The sequence below is a fragment of the Leuciscus leuciscus genome, assembly GCF_965113295.1.
Source record: "Leuciscus leuciscus genome assembly, chromosome: 4".
Taxonomy (NCBI): Eukaryota; Metazoa; Chordata; class Actinopteri; order Cypriniformes; family Leuciscidae; genus Leuciscus; species Leuciscus leuciscus.
Window position 1 is genome coordinate 21,565,979 of NC_138728.1, and position 15,836 is coordinate 21,581,814.

At 36.8% G+C, this 15,836-nt stretch overlaps 1 protein-coding gene across 2 annotated transcripts in view; it reads left to right on the plus strand.

Moving 5' to 3' along the window:
- LOC309497185 (copine-8) overlaps positions 1–15,836 on the plus strand; it is a 122,771-nt gene that overhangs the window by 61,847 nt on the left and 45,088 nt on the right. For both annotated transcript variants that reach the window (XM_082167426.1, XM_082167425.1), the window contains exons 6-8: positions 3,247–3,323; positions 13,677–13,740; positions 15,032–15,135. In XM_082167426.1, the coding sequence (XP_082023552.1) occupies positions 3,247–3,323; positions 13,677–13,740; positions 15,032–15,135 (245 nt within the window). The remainder of the gene's footprint in view (positions 1–3,246; positions 3,324–13,676; positions 13,741–15,031; positions 15,136–15,836) is intronic.

A 15,836-nucleotide genomic window follows, 5' to 3' on the forward strand; every position in this document is an offset into this window, starting at 1 on the left:
ATGTCCCCTATCTGTCAGCCACTAGTTAGTATTACAATAAAATGATGTCTTTAAATATAAATACAAACATACTCGCTAAGGCGAAGCAGTTGGTCTCATTCTTACTCTCTAGATGTCTTATTTTAGTTTTCTCCTGGGCCATTTTATCATTCTCTCTCCATCACTGCACTTTCCATTGATGCACATTTTTATTAATACAAAATATAGTCAATGAAATTCTGTGATGTTCAGCATATGCACAAAGAGTATCACCTACCCTTTATTAAACTGCTGTTGCGAAGGTCAGTGGGGCAGAAACTTCACAGCTCTGCCAAGATGAATTTGAATTCTAATGGCTTATGTTCTAAAGTCTTATGCTGCGCTTCACTTATGATCATTTATCAAATGGGTGACAACATTTCAACATGATGTGTGATCAGCTTCAGCCCTTGAAATAATGTTGTTTTTGATTATATTACTGCTTTCATGGTCTTTTTTCAAGGCAAGTCACCTTTATTTATATAGCGCTTTTTATGATACAGATTGTTTCAAAGCAGCTTTACAGTGATAATGCAACAAAGTTTGTTTCGGCTGTACAGCAGACCTAGAAACAGAGATGTTCACAAGTCTTTCATCTGGAGTCAGAGTCAAGTCTGGAGTTTTTAAGCTGGAGTCTGAGTCAAGTCTGGAGTCTTTTGTCACAAGTGCGAGTCGAGTCTCGATACATTTCATGCCTAAAAAATAATAATAATAATAATAATAATTCTCAAACTCAAAAATCCTATTATTTGTATTATATAGACAAAATACATGATCTTTCTATTATCTGTTTTGTTTGTAATAAAGGTCCTAAGATTTAAGGGATAATGTAAATCCAGCTTGTTACTTTATAATCCATAACAATGTTTAAAACAATCATCCTGGCAACAAGACAAGTAGTTATTTTGAATACAAATGCTAAGTGGATGCAAGATGGCGCCAGTCATTTCAGGTCAAGTCCGAGTCAAGTCTGAAGTCTATTAAAATGCGACTCGAGTGCGACTCGAGTCCAGGTCTCTATCTCATCTGGGAAGGCTCTAACTTGAGTGCCCAGTTCTGCCTAGAAGAAGATAGTGTCATAGTCAAGCTTGAGTAAATTCAGTTGAGGGTTCATTTCTGTTGTAAATTATTAATTTAGTTCATTTATCTATATAGCCGCTTCGGAGAAAACAGTTACGTTATCGTCCAGCTCAGTTCAGTTCTCATATAATGGTGTCAATGCAGGAAGATCAATAATATTGTTATATATTAAATGTCCCCAACTAAGCAAGCTAAAAGCCAGAGGCGACCGTGGCAAGGAACCAAAACTCCATCAGGTGACAGAATGTAGAAAAAATCTGGGGCCAGTTCTCCTCTGGTCAAGCTGAAGCTTGACAGCCTATAGTCATCATTCCCATTCATTACATTAAAAAGTCCATCCAGTATATTTTTCCACTGGGGTTTGGGAAAGCCACTTAATTCTATTAAAGATAAATCTTAACGCCATACAGTGACATTCTAGAGAATTAAGTGCTTTATGGCAGCAGTCTGGGAGGGCTTTTTTTCTTCTTCTTTTTCTGCAGCATGGCAATGCCCCTTTGTGGAAAGTTAGGTCCATTAAAAAAATATTTACTGTGAACTTAAACTGGCCTACTGCTATTCCATGCCTTAACTCTACTGAACACCTTAGGGATGAGAGCCAAACTCCATCGCCCAACAACAGTGCTTTTGTGTTTGAATGGGAGCAAATCCCCACAGTCACGTTCCAACATTGAGTGGAAAGCCTTCCCAGAAAGGAGAAAGCTGTTAGGGAGGGCCAACTCTCGATAAATGCCTATGATTCTGAAATTAAATGCTCAACAAAGCACACAGGGCTGTGGTGTTTTGGTGTAAACATAAATTTGGCCATATAGGCCACGTACACTCTGCAGTGTGTAAACACCTTGGTTGTCAGTTCACCTTTTAGAATTTAATCCTGTTTTGTACATCAATAGTTCAGTAAAATTATGGGAATGACAACCGCATTCTACAACCAAATTAACTCTCGAAAAATGCAGGTGGCAACAATGGCATTTACAAAAATTCTATGCAGTGTATATGGAACCGAACTGAACAACTAGTTGTTAATGACATATTTCAATATGGGATTTGTCTATCTTCTGTATGTTCTGTGCAAGATATCACATGACTCATTTGTGTTGCCAGATCTTCCTAAAAATACAGCGAACAAGAACAAGCCCATACTAAATCCAAATACCTAGTTCGGGCATTAAACTCTAAATGGCGCTGGTTGATAGGTTCTTAACTCATTTGGTAGCAATCTAATCATTATCTACATAGCACAGCTGATTGGTTGGTGTTGCATCAGCGACCAATGAGCTGCAGCTCAACATTCAAATACTGGTAGGTTTGCTGGTAGCAATCTGCAGCGCACTTTCCGAAGCCCTCCACCCTCCCCAGCTCCACCTGTATAGATCTGCTACGGGTTTTTTCATGTATGTTATATGTGCAGCAGCATGTCTTTCATGCTAACAGCAATGTCTGTGAATGTATTGGCAGTAGCAAGTCTCTGTACTTGATCTGCAGCAGCAGCGAAGCAGATCTATTCCACCAAGACCAAATACATTAACATTTCCATATCCATTACCATGTCAATCGCATTACAATGCCAATCTCTCAGAGAGTTGTCATGATAGAAATGCTTTATGTTGAAAATAAGATTGAATGCTTTATGAGCCAAGCCCAATCAAGCCCAAAAACACGTATAATAAGTGGACAAGGCAACACTGCAAGAGTGAAGCAGCCTTACAAACATGAATGAAACACAACACCTCTTTCAATGGTGGCTTAGTTCAAAACTGTAGAACATAAGTCTTTGGTTGCTGTAATATTCATTTGGTGAAAAATAGTGGATACCAAACACACAAAACCAATCATGGCTATGTGTCAATCATCAAATTTTCAGGAGTGAGTCCTGTACACACATAAGGATAAGGGGATTCACTCCGTATTTAAATGTGTTTGTCACTCCTAAAACCTAATAGTGTTTACATGGGCATATTGTACTATAGTTATGTTCAAAATGATCAAAATGATGAATCTTATCTTTGCTCTTACCCAGTGATTACAGATAAAGCCGAAGAAACCTCAGACATGTTATAAATAGACTATTTGAAATACTGACCTTTCATATTGCTATGTTAAAAAAAAATATCTCCCAGCCTCATTTTATGTTCTCTCTTTTTGCAGGATTTCCTTGGCCAGGCCTATTGTTCATTGGGAGAGGTGGTGGGTTCGCAGGGCTGTCGTATGGAGAAAGAGCTTGGGTAAGAACTGCTCTGTTTGTTTTGTTTTACTCCATTCACAAAAGTCCACATCTTTACATTCTGTGACAGATCCCATCCTCATGAATCACCTACCAATTTTATAAATGGTCTGCTCATTTGACTGAATTATGAGGCATTTCAATAAGTAAGATATTAGGGGTGTGAACCGTCACTGGTCTCACGGTTCGGTTCGATTATGATTATTATGTCATCGATCCGGTTCAATTCGATATCACGATGCATCACGATGCACCGCATCCTCAATTTTAAATTTTACTTCAAAAGTGATGTGTGCGCGCATGTGGTCGCCTGTTCGGGAAGTTGCAGTGACAGAAACAGTGACATTCCAGTTTAAGTTTCATGGGATTAAAGCTTGTTTATGACACTAAGAAAAGGAAAATCTGTCAAATAAATTTTGTTTTAAAGAAATGTTCATTTAAAAGCAGCGCTCATTAATCAGTGTATTATGTTACCATTAAAGATGCGCGCAACCGTCGCCGAGTCCGCTGTTGAAAGTGACGATCATCCATTTATAATCACGCGTAACAACACAGAATAATTGTAATTTGACCATCGGGTGCGGATACTTAAATCAGAGAAAGTTATTGGGGCGGGTGGATGATTTGTTTTTGGCTGCGGATTCGGGTGACGGAGCTCATCCACTTACTCTAAAGCAGTCAGACTCTGCCGGGCGATAACAGCTCGGGGTGAAAACGGCTAATGTGGTTTATCAAGTTAGTGGTATTACCTGCATATTCTATTTGTGCGTGACATGAGCGTACACAGCGCGTGTCTTCTGCAGGTCGTGCTTACCACGTTGTTCATAAAAGCCGAAATGTGCCCAGATGTTGGCTTTTAAAGTAGTTGGAGCATTTTTAATTTTCTCTCACTCGCGTCTCACCTCCCTCTGCCATTGCTACCGCAACAAAGCACGTACGCGACAAATGACGTAAGAAAAGCGTCAGTACATTATAACCGGTTATGGTCTATTACTGAACAGATACCGAATCGTCCTCGTCTGCATCGCGATGCATCGTAGAAACGATTAATTTTGACACCCCTATAAGATATACTTCATTGCCTCACTTTACATGTTAGTCAAACATTCTCTTCTGTGGCCTGTTGCATGAAGACGGTTTCAGTTGTTACCCAGGTAAGTTTGAGATTAGTTTGGTGGATTAGTTTTTAGTGGTGTTCATTGCCATAGTACGCTACGCTACACAGCTAACCTGCTCCAAAGTAGGTTTTATTTTGGGTAAGAGATTGCAAACTCAAACTGGACCAATCAGCTGTGAGCAGTGACATATATCTGATTCAGTAAAGCCACTCCCCCTTATATCTCTTGCTCCAAATTAAAGCAGTTTATATTGGTAAAATTGCCATTGTTTTGATACTTAATTCTGCATTTAAATTAATAAATATATACATAGAAATACAAGCTTCAATATATAAAGCTTATAAACTGATTAAGCTTATGTGTTTCCTTTTGAGCTCTTTGTGAACCCAAATACGTTATCATTTAAATTCAGTTGATACACATGCATTGATATAGTCATATCTGACTTTCTTTCAACTGGCTTCTCAAATTTTCGCTGCAGCATCAATGCTTTTCCTGCCTGGCAAATGCCTTTAAATCTTCAACAAAATCATCTTCAACAAAAAAGTGAATTGTATCATCTCTGTCACAAGAAGTGAATCAAACTGACACTTTAAAATGTTCCATATGATTGGCTTCAGAGTTAATATCAAACCTGAGTTGACAGAGAACGCTTATAGCGAGTGTTATGAGCCCGCTGAACCTTACTTATCTAAACCATGTTGGATTTGTATGGTTTTGTCAACTCTAAATTACTCTGAAACTCAGAGTTTGTTCAACTAACTTCATGCATCACATCTCATGTCGTTCTTGGCATGAGCCAAGAGTTTAAGTGTAAAATTCATGGCTCCAAAACAATGACAATGTGGTGTTTACATAGAAATACAGTCCAAATGTTGCTGTGCGGAATCTATACAAAATGCTGAAAGAAATGCTGGGAAACCATCAGTGGATTATAACTAAGCAAACTGTGACTAAGCAAAGTTTGCGTGTTTAGTTGAGGGTATAAAGTTCATATCGACTAATGAGCTGCTGTTCGCTATCGGTGCTCTTTATTCCGACTCTGCTCATTAAAGTCTTTAGTCCAGCTCATCTGCACAAACAAATCTTTGAGCTTCCTGTATTTTTCACATTGAGGTCATATTGTCACTCACAAGCATTTTTCTTCCTGACTTGGGAAGTCCATTTAGGTTCTGATCTGAGTACCTCAACTCTCATGAAGGGTGGTAAAGGCCTGCGTCACATGCATTTTCTTCTGTGCCTCGGTTATCAAAGCAGGCTCATTAGATTGTCAGTGGGAGCTCAGCGTTTCGCAGCGTCTGGGTGTCCCTGCACCGTTGCTCCATTAGCTAAGCAGAGCCTCATGTCAACATGCTCATTACATCCAGATAAAGACAGACCACTGCTGTTGATCAAGAAAATGAAGAACAAGGTGATTTGAGGTTTTGTACATCCCTGCTGTTTGGAGTACTTGTAGCTTTGGATGTATTTGCAACTAATAAAACACAAATGCCCACCTGTTGAAGCTTGGGAAAAAGGGACAGAAAATCACACACACAAAAAAAAAAACTGTCCTTTTTAAACCATTATCTCGCCCATGGGCCACCCACAGTCTGTTTACCGAAGGATGTCAATTGTATTTGTATGGCGCTTTTCACAGATTCTTAATGAATTCATAGTGCTAATGTTTCTAATGTGTTAATGCCTGTTTGTCCACATTTAGCAGTTTAGAGCTGGGTGATAATATAGTTTACTTATCTGACAGGGACGTTTCCTCCTAGGCATTGTGTATCCTCAAAAAAAAAAAAAAAAAAAAAAAAACCTTAGTGGCGTCAAATGATTATAGGGACATTTTTTGTTTGAGGCTTTACTATCAGTGGGAAGTTCTGCAATGTGGACAAAATGTCATGCACTAAATCTTACTAGACTTATCACTTTATATTATTTATATTATTAATTATTTGAACTCATATTAATAATACATATCCATACAGAGGACAAATGGTCTGGAGAATGAATGGATGGATGGATGAATTATATTAATATTAACCATTTTGATTACAATTATGAATTAATTAATGAATTGTATAATTAAATTAAATGACTAATTATAGTTGTGATTTGTGTTAAAACGTAAATTAGATTCAATTATATTGCTCACCCAAAAATGAACAAGGTGATAATACACAGGGCAACTTTTTGGGCAATGTTGCTGGGCAATGTTGCCGTCAACGGGCAACCAGATGAGACACAGGGCCCACGACCGATCTAAATTATTCAGATAGAAATGTATTGCCCATTTTCAATGAGACAGTGCCCTAAGCAACAATCGCTCGGCAAGATTGCCCAGCAACATTGCTCAAAAAGTTGCCCTGTGTATCATCACCTTTACAAACCACAAACAATTTTGAGGTATTATACATGTTTGTTGAATCATTGAATGGTAGTAATATATTTAAAGTGCAGTTCAGACAGGACCAATTTGGCAAGTTAATTTGAGTTTACCAAAGTTATCTTCGGTGGTATGGTTCCTTATGGGGGTTCTTGCTCCATAATTAATGAACGTACAGAGCTTTAGCATTAACCCCTCATAGAACCATCAGCTTAAGTGATATACAGACGATTAAGACACTTTAGTAATGTCTTTAAAAGCAAAACAGTGTTAACATGTAGACGTGGCAGTAAATCCCGGGACATCTATACTGTAGCTTGGCTATGAGGATGAGTGTCTCTCAGCAGTGAGGTCCATAACAGCTAGGACTTGAAAGCCTTGGTAATCTGAAACAAAAGAAGACGACAGCCAGAAGGTGCACAGTAATATGCAAGCAGTTTGAGCATACTTTCCGAGCAATAATGCCATGTATATGTGTGTGTGTATATATATATATATATATATATACAGGTTCAAGTTGTTCACTTGGATTCGCCGTGTTGAGAAACAGAAAGCTTCTTGTTTTTAAAATTACTTCAGTGTGAGTTGTGCGTCATACATCACTACACTATTGAAAATAGACAATGTCTTTCTTGCCTGTGAAATTTTGCCAAAACCGCACCTTTAATGTTAGGTGTTTGTACAAATGAGACCCCTAAAAGAGCAAAAGTAATATATATACCTCAGCAAACTTGAATTATTGTTGGATGTAGCTGCACTATAATGACAAGGGTTATAAAAGTTGTTTTGGGAGCGTTAAAACATGGTGAAATCCCACACCTGCGTCCAAGGCCTGACGGGGGGGACCTTTAACAACCCTAATGACTGTTAATTACAGCTAATTACACAGTTCAATCACCCCGCCAATCGCGTTTGGGAGACGCTGCATGAAAGGAAAAAATGTTGCTATTTCGAGCACTTTTGGTGGAGAGCTTGGGAGATGCGTGTAATGTGTGTTTGAATAGTCTGTCGAATGACTTCTGAGTTATTCTGTACGTCAATCTAAATGAGTGTAACATTTGCACTTATACAATTGTACATGCATGTGTGTGAGAGGCAAGTGTTTGCTGAGAGCAATACATTCATGTCTGACAGTGCAAACTGACAAGTGTTGTGATATGAGTGATATAATTAAATATAATTCAACTAATTAATTCATAATAAAGACCTTAAAGAAGGTCGGAAGCATAGTGTCATCTGGGTTTTTATATGGTGGCTTGACAGATTGATTATGCTGGCTTGAGCTTGACCAGTGCTTAAATTCAAAATGTAGAAAAACTGATTGTACTGAATATCCTGAAAAGCAAATAGTCGCAAGTCAGTATACTATCAGTATAATTTCAGCTTAAATTTTTTTAATAAAATAATGTTTAATAGACATATTTGTGATGAAGATCTACACTACCTATAATTCTGAAGAGAGACCCAATCAGAGAACTGTATAGAAATGTTATAGCGAGTATAGCTGTAGAAAAATTGTGGCAAATGAGCTCAGCGACAACCACTATGAAGTATTGCGGAATGACTTAATCTTTTCAAACTACATATACATTCTACATTATATATATCATATTTGAAATATTCTTATAATTAATAGAAATTTATTGGAAATAATTTGATGTTGTTTTCATCAGAGTGCTTCGTTGAATGAAGAACACAGTCTTTTACTTTTGTCCTTTTATGATTCCTTCATGCGTTTTGCTTCCCAATGTTCATAATGTCGTGATTCCACTTAGAGCTGATTTGATTCATGACTTACAACTCATTTAATTTAATGTGAAAAAGACAAAGTAGGCGGTCACTGTTGAGCTCTAAACATCAAAGATGTTCTGATTGGCTGTGATGTTTTCAGTGTGGACAGACAACAATCATTGAAAATGTGACACAATGTGCAAGTGATCAGTCGACTTAAAGGGATAGTTCACCCAAAAATGAAAATTAGCCCATGATTTACTCACCCTCAAGTCATCCTAGGTGTATATGACATTCTTCTTCCAAACGAATACAATCGGAGTTATATAAAAAAATGTCCTGGCTCTTCCAAGCTTTATAATGACAGTGAATGGCTGTTTCTGTTTTGAAGTCCATAAAAGTGCATCTATCCATCATAAAACTGCATCTATCCATGATAAAAGTGCTCCACACGGCTCCGGGGGGTTAATAAATGCCTTCTGAAGCAAAGCCATGCGTTTGTGTAAGAAAAATATTCATATTTAACACGTTACAAAGTAAAATTCTAGCTTCCGGCCAAATGGCCATACGCAGTCTACTTACGCCTAAAGCGCAACTTGTGACGTCAGAAATAGCGTAGTGCGTCATGGCGTAGCGTAAATATCAGCAGTACTCGCATAAATTGTGCTTTAGACTTAAGTGGAATCCATATGTTCGTTTGGCCGGAAGCTAGTTATTTGACTTTATAAAGTTTTAAATATGGATATTTTTCTTACACAAACGCTTCGCTTCAGAAAGCCTTTATTAACCCCCCAGAGCCGTGTGGAGCACTTTTATGATGGATAGATGTACTTTTATGATGGATAGATGCACTTTTATGATGGATAGATACACTTTTATGATGGACAGATGCACTTTATGGACTTCCAAACAGAAACAGCCATTCACTGTCATTATAAAGCTTGGAAGAGCCAGGATATTTTTTATATAACTCTGATTGAATGTCATATACACCTAGGATGACTTGGGTGAGTAAATCATGGGCTAATTTTCATTTTTGGGTGAACTATCTCTTTAACTTAAAAAAGTGAGGAAACCCGTTGCCTTAAAATTATGCACTAAATAAACTTCATGCCAAATTGGAAAAAAAATCAGTTATGTAGAATTGTTGAGTTCAAATAACTTCATTTATTCAATTACGAATGAAGTTCATTACTTAATAATTTGAAGGTAATGGGTTTCCTCACTTTTATTAAGTTAAGTCAACTTACAACACAGCGTTGGTGCTAAGAAGCTCCGGGGAGAATCAGAGTTTGAGTGATGAGCTAAAGCAATGCAAATAATGACCGTTTGACTATCATCCCATTCCCCATATATATATATTTTTTTAAGTAAGAAAAAAGAAGCCGTACTTTACGGTTAGATTTTAATGATACTTGATATTTCATTCAGGTCTCTGTCGACCAAGGGGAGATAATTACACACGCACAGACAGAAAAACAGGCATTGCACTGCTGTGTTGCCTGTACTTAATTACCTTGCTCACTCGAGACGCTGATTGCAGATGCATGCATCTTGATTGGGACTTACAGGAGGGACTAAATGTAAAAAAATAAAAAATAATAATAATAAAAACAAGGTATGAAAGCATTTCTCTGTGTGTTTGAAGAAAGATATTGAAGAAGAACCTTGGACAATATATATATATATATATATATATATATATATATATATATATATATATATATATATATATATATATATATTTGTTTTATAGAAGAGAGGAATTGTTGGAAAGCATACTGCAAAAAAAAAGTTGCTGCTTAAAATTTTTAAGGACAATCAACTTGGATGTTTAAGTCATTTCAACTTAAATTATATTAAACTGACTTAAAAATGAGTTGAATCTTGTGTAACATATAAAAAGAAGCAATGTAAAAACATATGTTGTCACAACTTATTGATTATATCATTTTTTACAGTTCAGTGTTTTCCCTACCCTCACAGCTTCATTATAGACCTTTCCAGGTACAAAACTAGAAATGATTTCTGGTTTACACTGGACATCATTTAGCATTATCATTAATAGTGCTTAAATGTGATTCAACTTTAAAAAATTGACTCAAAAACAAAACAAAACAAAAAACATATACTGTATGAATAATAATAAAATACATTTTAATTCATTATTATTTAGATGCTTTATCTTGTGTTTATGTCCATGTGCTTATTTTACTCTGTATAATTTCTGTTTTAACAAAGCAAAACAGCAAAAAGGTCCCCATTGAAATGACCTTACTAAACTTAGGAATTATAGTATAGAAGTATATAAGTATAGAAATATATAATTGAACTGCATCAGTAAATCTTCAGTTATGCCTGAATTCATAGTCTGTACAAGATTCTCAGCTTTTAAATCTTTTTGTTCAACAATGACCAATTTCAATATAATGTTCCACAAAAAAAAATAAAATCTAAATTGCTTGCCTGAAATATGTATGAGATGACATCTTAGTTATATTTATTAGATATCTCTACTGGGTCCCTCTGTCTCACAGGTTGGGGTTGTCATGGTGACGACAGGGTTTCTCACACATCATGTCTTCCATTTGGGTCAATGTATAATGTTTTCCAGTTCTGTACAGCAAAAAAAGCCTGTATTTCAGTCTTATCAGCTGTCTTACACCTTATGACATACAAAGCAGGGTTCGGTTTTGCTGCATCATGATTGCCTCTTTAAAATGTTCTCGTCACTCAAAACGTTTTTTTGTTACCCTGCAACTTGAGCTGTAACTAATAAACTAATTAAACTTAAACTAATTCATGAACTGCAATATATTTATTCTGGGCCGATTCTCACTTTTAAAGTTGAAGTGTTAGATATGAGTGAAGATATGATTCAGCTGCTTTTTTGTGTGAATTCTTTGATGAATAGAAAGGTTTTTTTTAAAGTATTTAGATTCACATTTTTGTAACAATTTAAAGTCTTTTCTTGTGTTACTTTTGATTAACTGGCACTAACAATTTTGGCATTTACTCTGAAGTTAACAGCACAAAGATTTAACAAGAACAATTAATCAGTACATTCATAATACAAAAAGATCTTGGGTTCCCTTTATCTAATACTAGATATTATCCAAATATTGGAAACCATTAAATGTAACAAATAACCAGTAAAGGTAATTAAGAAAGTCCGTAATTACTTTGCGTAAATCAGATTATACCGTAGCTGTAGTCCAATGGGTGAATTAAAGATGCATGTGTCCCAATTTACCCGAATTCACTACCTAAAAATGACAATTCTGTCAGGCGAGTAAATGAAATGAGACTAAAGCTGTGCAATAAATGCACCAGAAAATATCCAATATGTTCCAATCTTCTGAAGCTATACAAAAGCTTTGTGTGATAGTTAATGATTATTCACTAAAAATGCCCCCCTCCATTAAAGCTTTGAAATGTTTGGAAAACAGAATTTGATTACATAATACAGGTATGTACCACAAAAATGTTGTATCAGTCTCATTTGGGGCCAGTGGCACCTTTAATTCTAGCATATTCCATGACCAAGCACCATTTACATGAATGACACTTTATTTAATTTTAGAGCTACAGCAGAGGGGAAGACTTTAAGTTAATAATGACTTAAATGTTGGTCTGTTTATGACACAAAGCTGGTGTATGGACCACTTATAGGATGGTTTATGGTGCTTTTTGGTCATTTAGAAGCTTGACAGCCCCAATCCTAATTCACTTAATTAGATGAAAAAGAGCAGCCAGGATATTTTTTAAATTAAATTTTGTGTGAATCATTATTCAAACAGCAGAAGGGCGAGGTTTTAGTTGAACAACTTGAAATACTGTATACTATCTTTTTGTGTGAATCAGTATTCAAACTAGCCTGGCAAGCCAGACCTACATCAAGATGTTAGGTCTGGAAACTCACCATAGACACGGCTCAATCCGAAGGGCGGGATAAACGGCTGTCTTTCAAATTCCCTCTGCACGCAATAGGACAGCGCTTCAACCAACCAGAGCGTTTTCCCAACAGCGGAGCTAGTTGATAGATTCATCTTTTGCCATATCTGGCCGGCAAAACTACGAACACATCTTCCTTTTTTTAAGAATAACTTAAGTGCCATTCTATGCTCTTTTCTCAAAGAAAAACTTAACTCCAAGTCCTCCAGAGTCGCGGACAAAGCCAATTCGAAAGATGTTCGCCAGCAACAGCCGTCATTCTTTGTTTTCAAGTGGCAGGTAACCGTCGCAACTCTGTCGTCATTATGTTAAGCCCGCCCCAACTCTATACACGACGTGATTGGCCTGACCCAATTTAGGTTTTTGCAGCTCGAAAGTCAATGGAGAGTTGCTAGACTGCCCTGGCTGCAAAATACATTTTGCTGCCGCTAGGGTGCGTCTAGATTTCTAGGCTATATTCAAACAGCAGAAGGGCGAGGTTTTAGTTGAACAACTTGAAATACTGTATACTATCTATCATATGGTTTAAGTAATAATATAATATAATATTTTTGTTAATTATGGGGCTTGACAGTCTCATAGATCAAGTCCAGTTCTAATAAAGTACTCAGGCAATACTCACTTTGGTAAATGACAGCTCGGTTTTGCCTAGAGCACAATGGCACAGCCACAGTCCAATTACACTCACTTAAACTCTACACACACGAGAGAGTGTTAATAAACCTTAATCAAGACTTCATCCACCGAGTTGTCTGTGCAAGAGTCAATTCATTATATTACCAACAGCAGAAGAATCCATCAGAGAGCCTGATATACACAAACACCAGTGCACTGCTGGGAAACAAATGACTTTCTTTGCCATATTTTCACAATGAATAGAACATTAATATGAAGCTTGGTTATTTGTAACCTAATTAACGGTACATACATTTTACATACATGTTTTGGTGCCATGGTAATATTGTGTTATTGTTATTATTACTATGTATGTATACCATTTATAGTATAGGTAATACCATGATGTACCATGGAGTACTATTTTAATACCTTAGTATACATGATTCATACAATGATACATGATACATTGAAAAATTGTCTTTATGACGTATTACAACAGTTCTATACAATATCACTGTCCAACACATTTATAACCTGAATACTCTCGTTTTGTCATACACAGGGGGATTCCAGGGAAGAAATGTGGGAAAATTATTGTGAAGGCGGAGGAGCTTAACAACTGCAGGGTAAGAGCTAATATTGATCATTTGAATTCAGGTCTAATCTCTCACTAAATCACTCACTGCCAGTTGGTAGTCGTCTACCTAAAACATACAGTATATACTAATTTGTCATTTAATACAGAAGTATAAAAGCATTAAAAAACGAGTTGATTTTCCAATGAAATTGTGTGTGTAGAGCGATACGTTTTTAGCTTAGCAACATGTTAACATTAAACTCTGTTGAAATCAAGTATTAGCCAAGTCTCCTCTGCGCTTCCATCACTGATTTTATCATTTGGATTTTTGATAATGAAATTGTGCCAAGAGCATCACGTTGATGCTGATGTCAAACTGTACTGAAATCAATTATGATCCAAGTCTCTTGCAATATTGCTGATTTTATGGTTTACATTTTTGCTAATGCATCATACTAATGTTAAAATCGATTGTAATCACATATGAACCAAATCTCCTGTGTATTTCCATCGCTGATTTGACTTTAGCTAATGTATTATTATGTGAGTAGAGTATAACATTGTTAACTTGGCAATATGCTAAAGTCAGACTCCATTAATATCACTTATAAGTATCCTGTGAACTTCCATCTTTGATGGCTTTCCTGACTTTTGCTAATGAAATTTTGTGTGCAGTTGAGCATTACATTGTTAGCTTACCAACATGCTAATGACAAACTCTATTGAAATCAATTCTGACCAAGTCTCCTGTGTGCTTTGCGTGATGAATGCAATGCAAAGTGGTTTTAATAATTACTGTGTGGTTCCATTAAAAAAATTGCTGCCTATATAGTCGGGAGAAAGACAGATTGCTATGAGCTAATTTCATTTGTCTTCTCTGCATAGTCCATTCAAAGTATTTACAGTATTTTAGTTGTAAAACACAGGATTCAGTAATAGCGCACATGATGTGCCAAGAACTCCAGCTGTGCTCACACACACATAAATACAGAAAGGCCTCTGCAATGCTAGCGGAATTTGTCTTTCACAACAGGGACCAATAGACCTTATCCCATTCACTGCTGGAGCATCTCACACAGACAGTGAATGTGATACGCTTGTCAAATGGATTTCTGATTAGGCCTTTTAGCCTTGCCATCTGGGCATTGTAGTCAAGCAAATATAACATGCCAAGCTATTTAGCATTTGTGTAATGCTAGCTGTCTAGAAACCACAAATGGCCAAATAATCAGTTCATCTATACTGATATTGTTATTCTAGGTCTGCTAAGTGCTCTAAATCCACATGTACACTCCCATTGCCCTCATAACCTGCTTTTCTAAAACATTCTCGCCCTGCAGGAGTCTGTGATGATGCAATTTTGTGGCAACAAGCTGGACAAAAAGGACTTCTTTGGCAAATCGGACCCCTTCTTAGTGTTTTATCGCAGCAATGAGGATGGAACGTGAGTAACGCAAACACATGAGTGGATTCTTGTCAGCTACACACACTGCCCACAACGTTAATCTCATCTCCAGGCTCTGTGTTGGGGAAATGGCTTTCTATTGAATTCCTTTAGGTTCATACCCATAGTCCTTTGCACCTGGATCAGCAGGGGCTCTCCTGAAATTGAACAACCACTTCTTATCTGGCTGATTCTGTACTTCAAACAAAGCGGTCATTCAGCTTTTCTGTTAAATTTCAGAATATCTGTGCCTTTGTTTGTGTAGATCAGCTACAATAATTTTTACTGCTATGTTTTGAAGCTACTTTTCAGTTTGGTTCTACACATAGTAATATATACATTTACTAAGCTAACTGTTCTTAAGGGATTCTTTATCTTCTCACCCATGTTGTTAGCTTAGCAACATGCTAACATCCAATTCAATTGGACTCAATTATAAGTCAAGTCTCTTGTGCACCCCCCCCCCCCCCCTCCCCCAGTGTTTCAGATCAGTTACTTACGAGGTTCAATTACAGTTAGACTGAACGCGTAATAGGCATGTGCATGATGTCACCGTTTTCACAAATTCACATTTTGTAGATAATATGGAGACTTGCACTTTGAAACCCAATTTCAAAAGTTTGCATTTTCAGACCCTGAGAACACTGTTGTCGTGTAAATGAACTGCCTCAATGCATTAAAAAGCTTTCTATTTTTAGTTG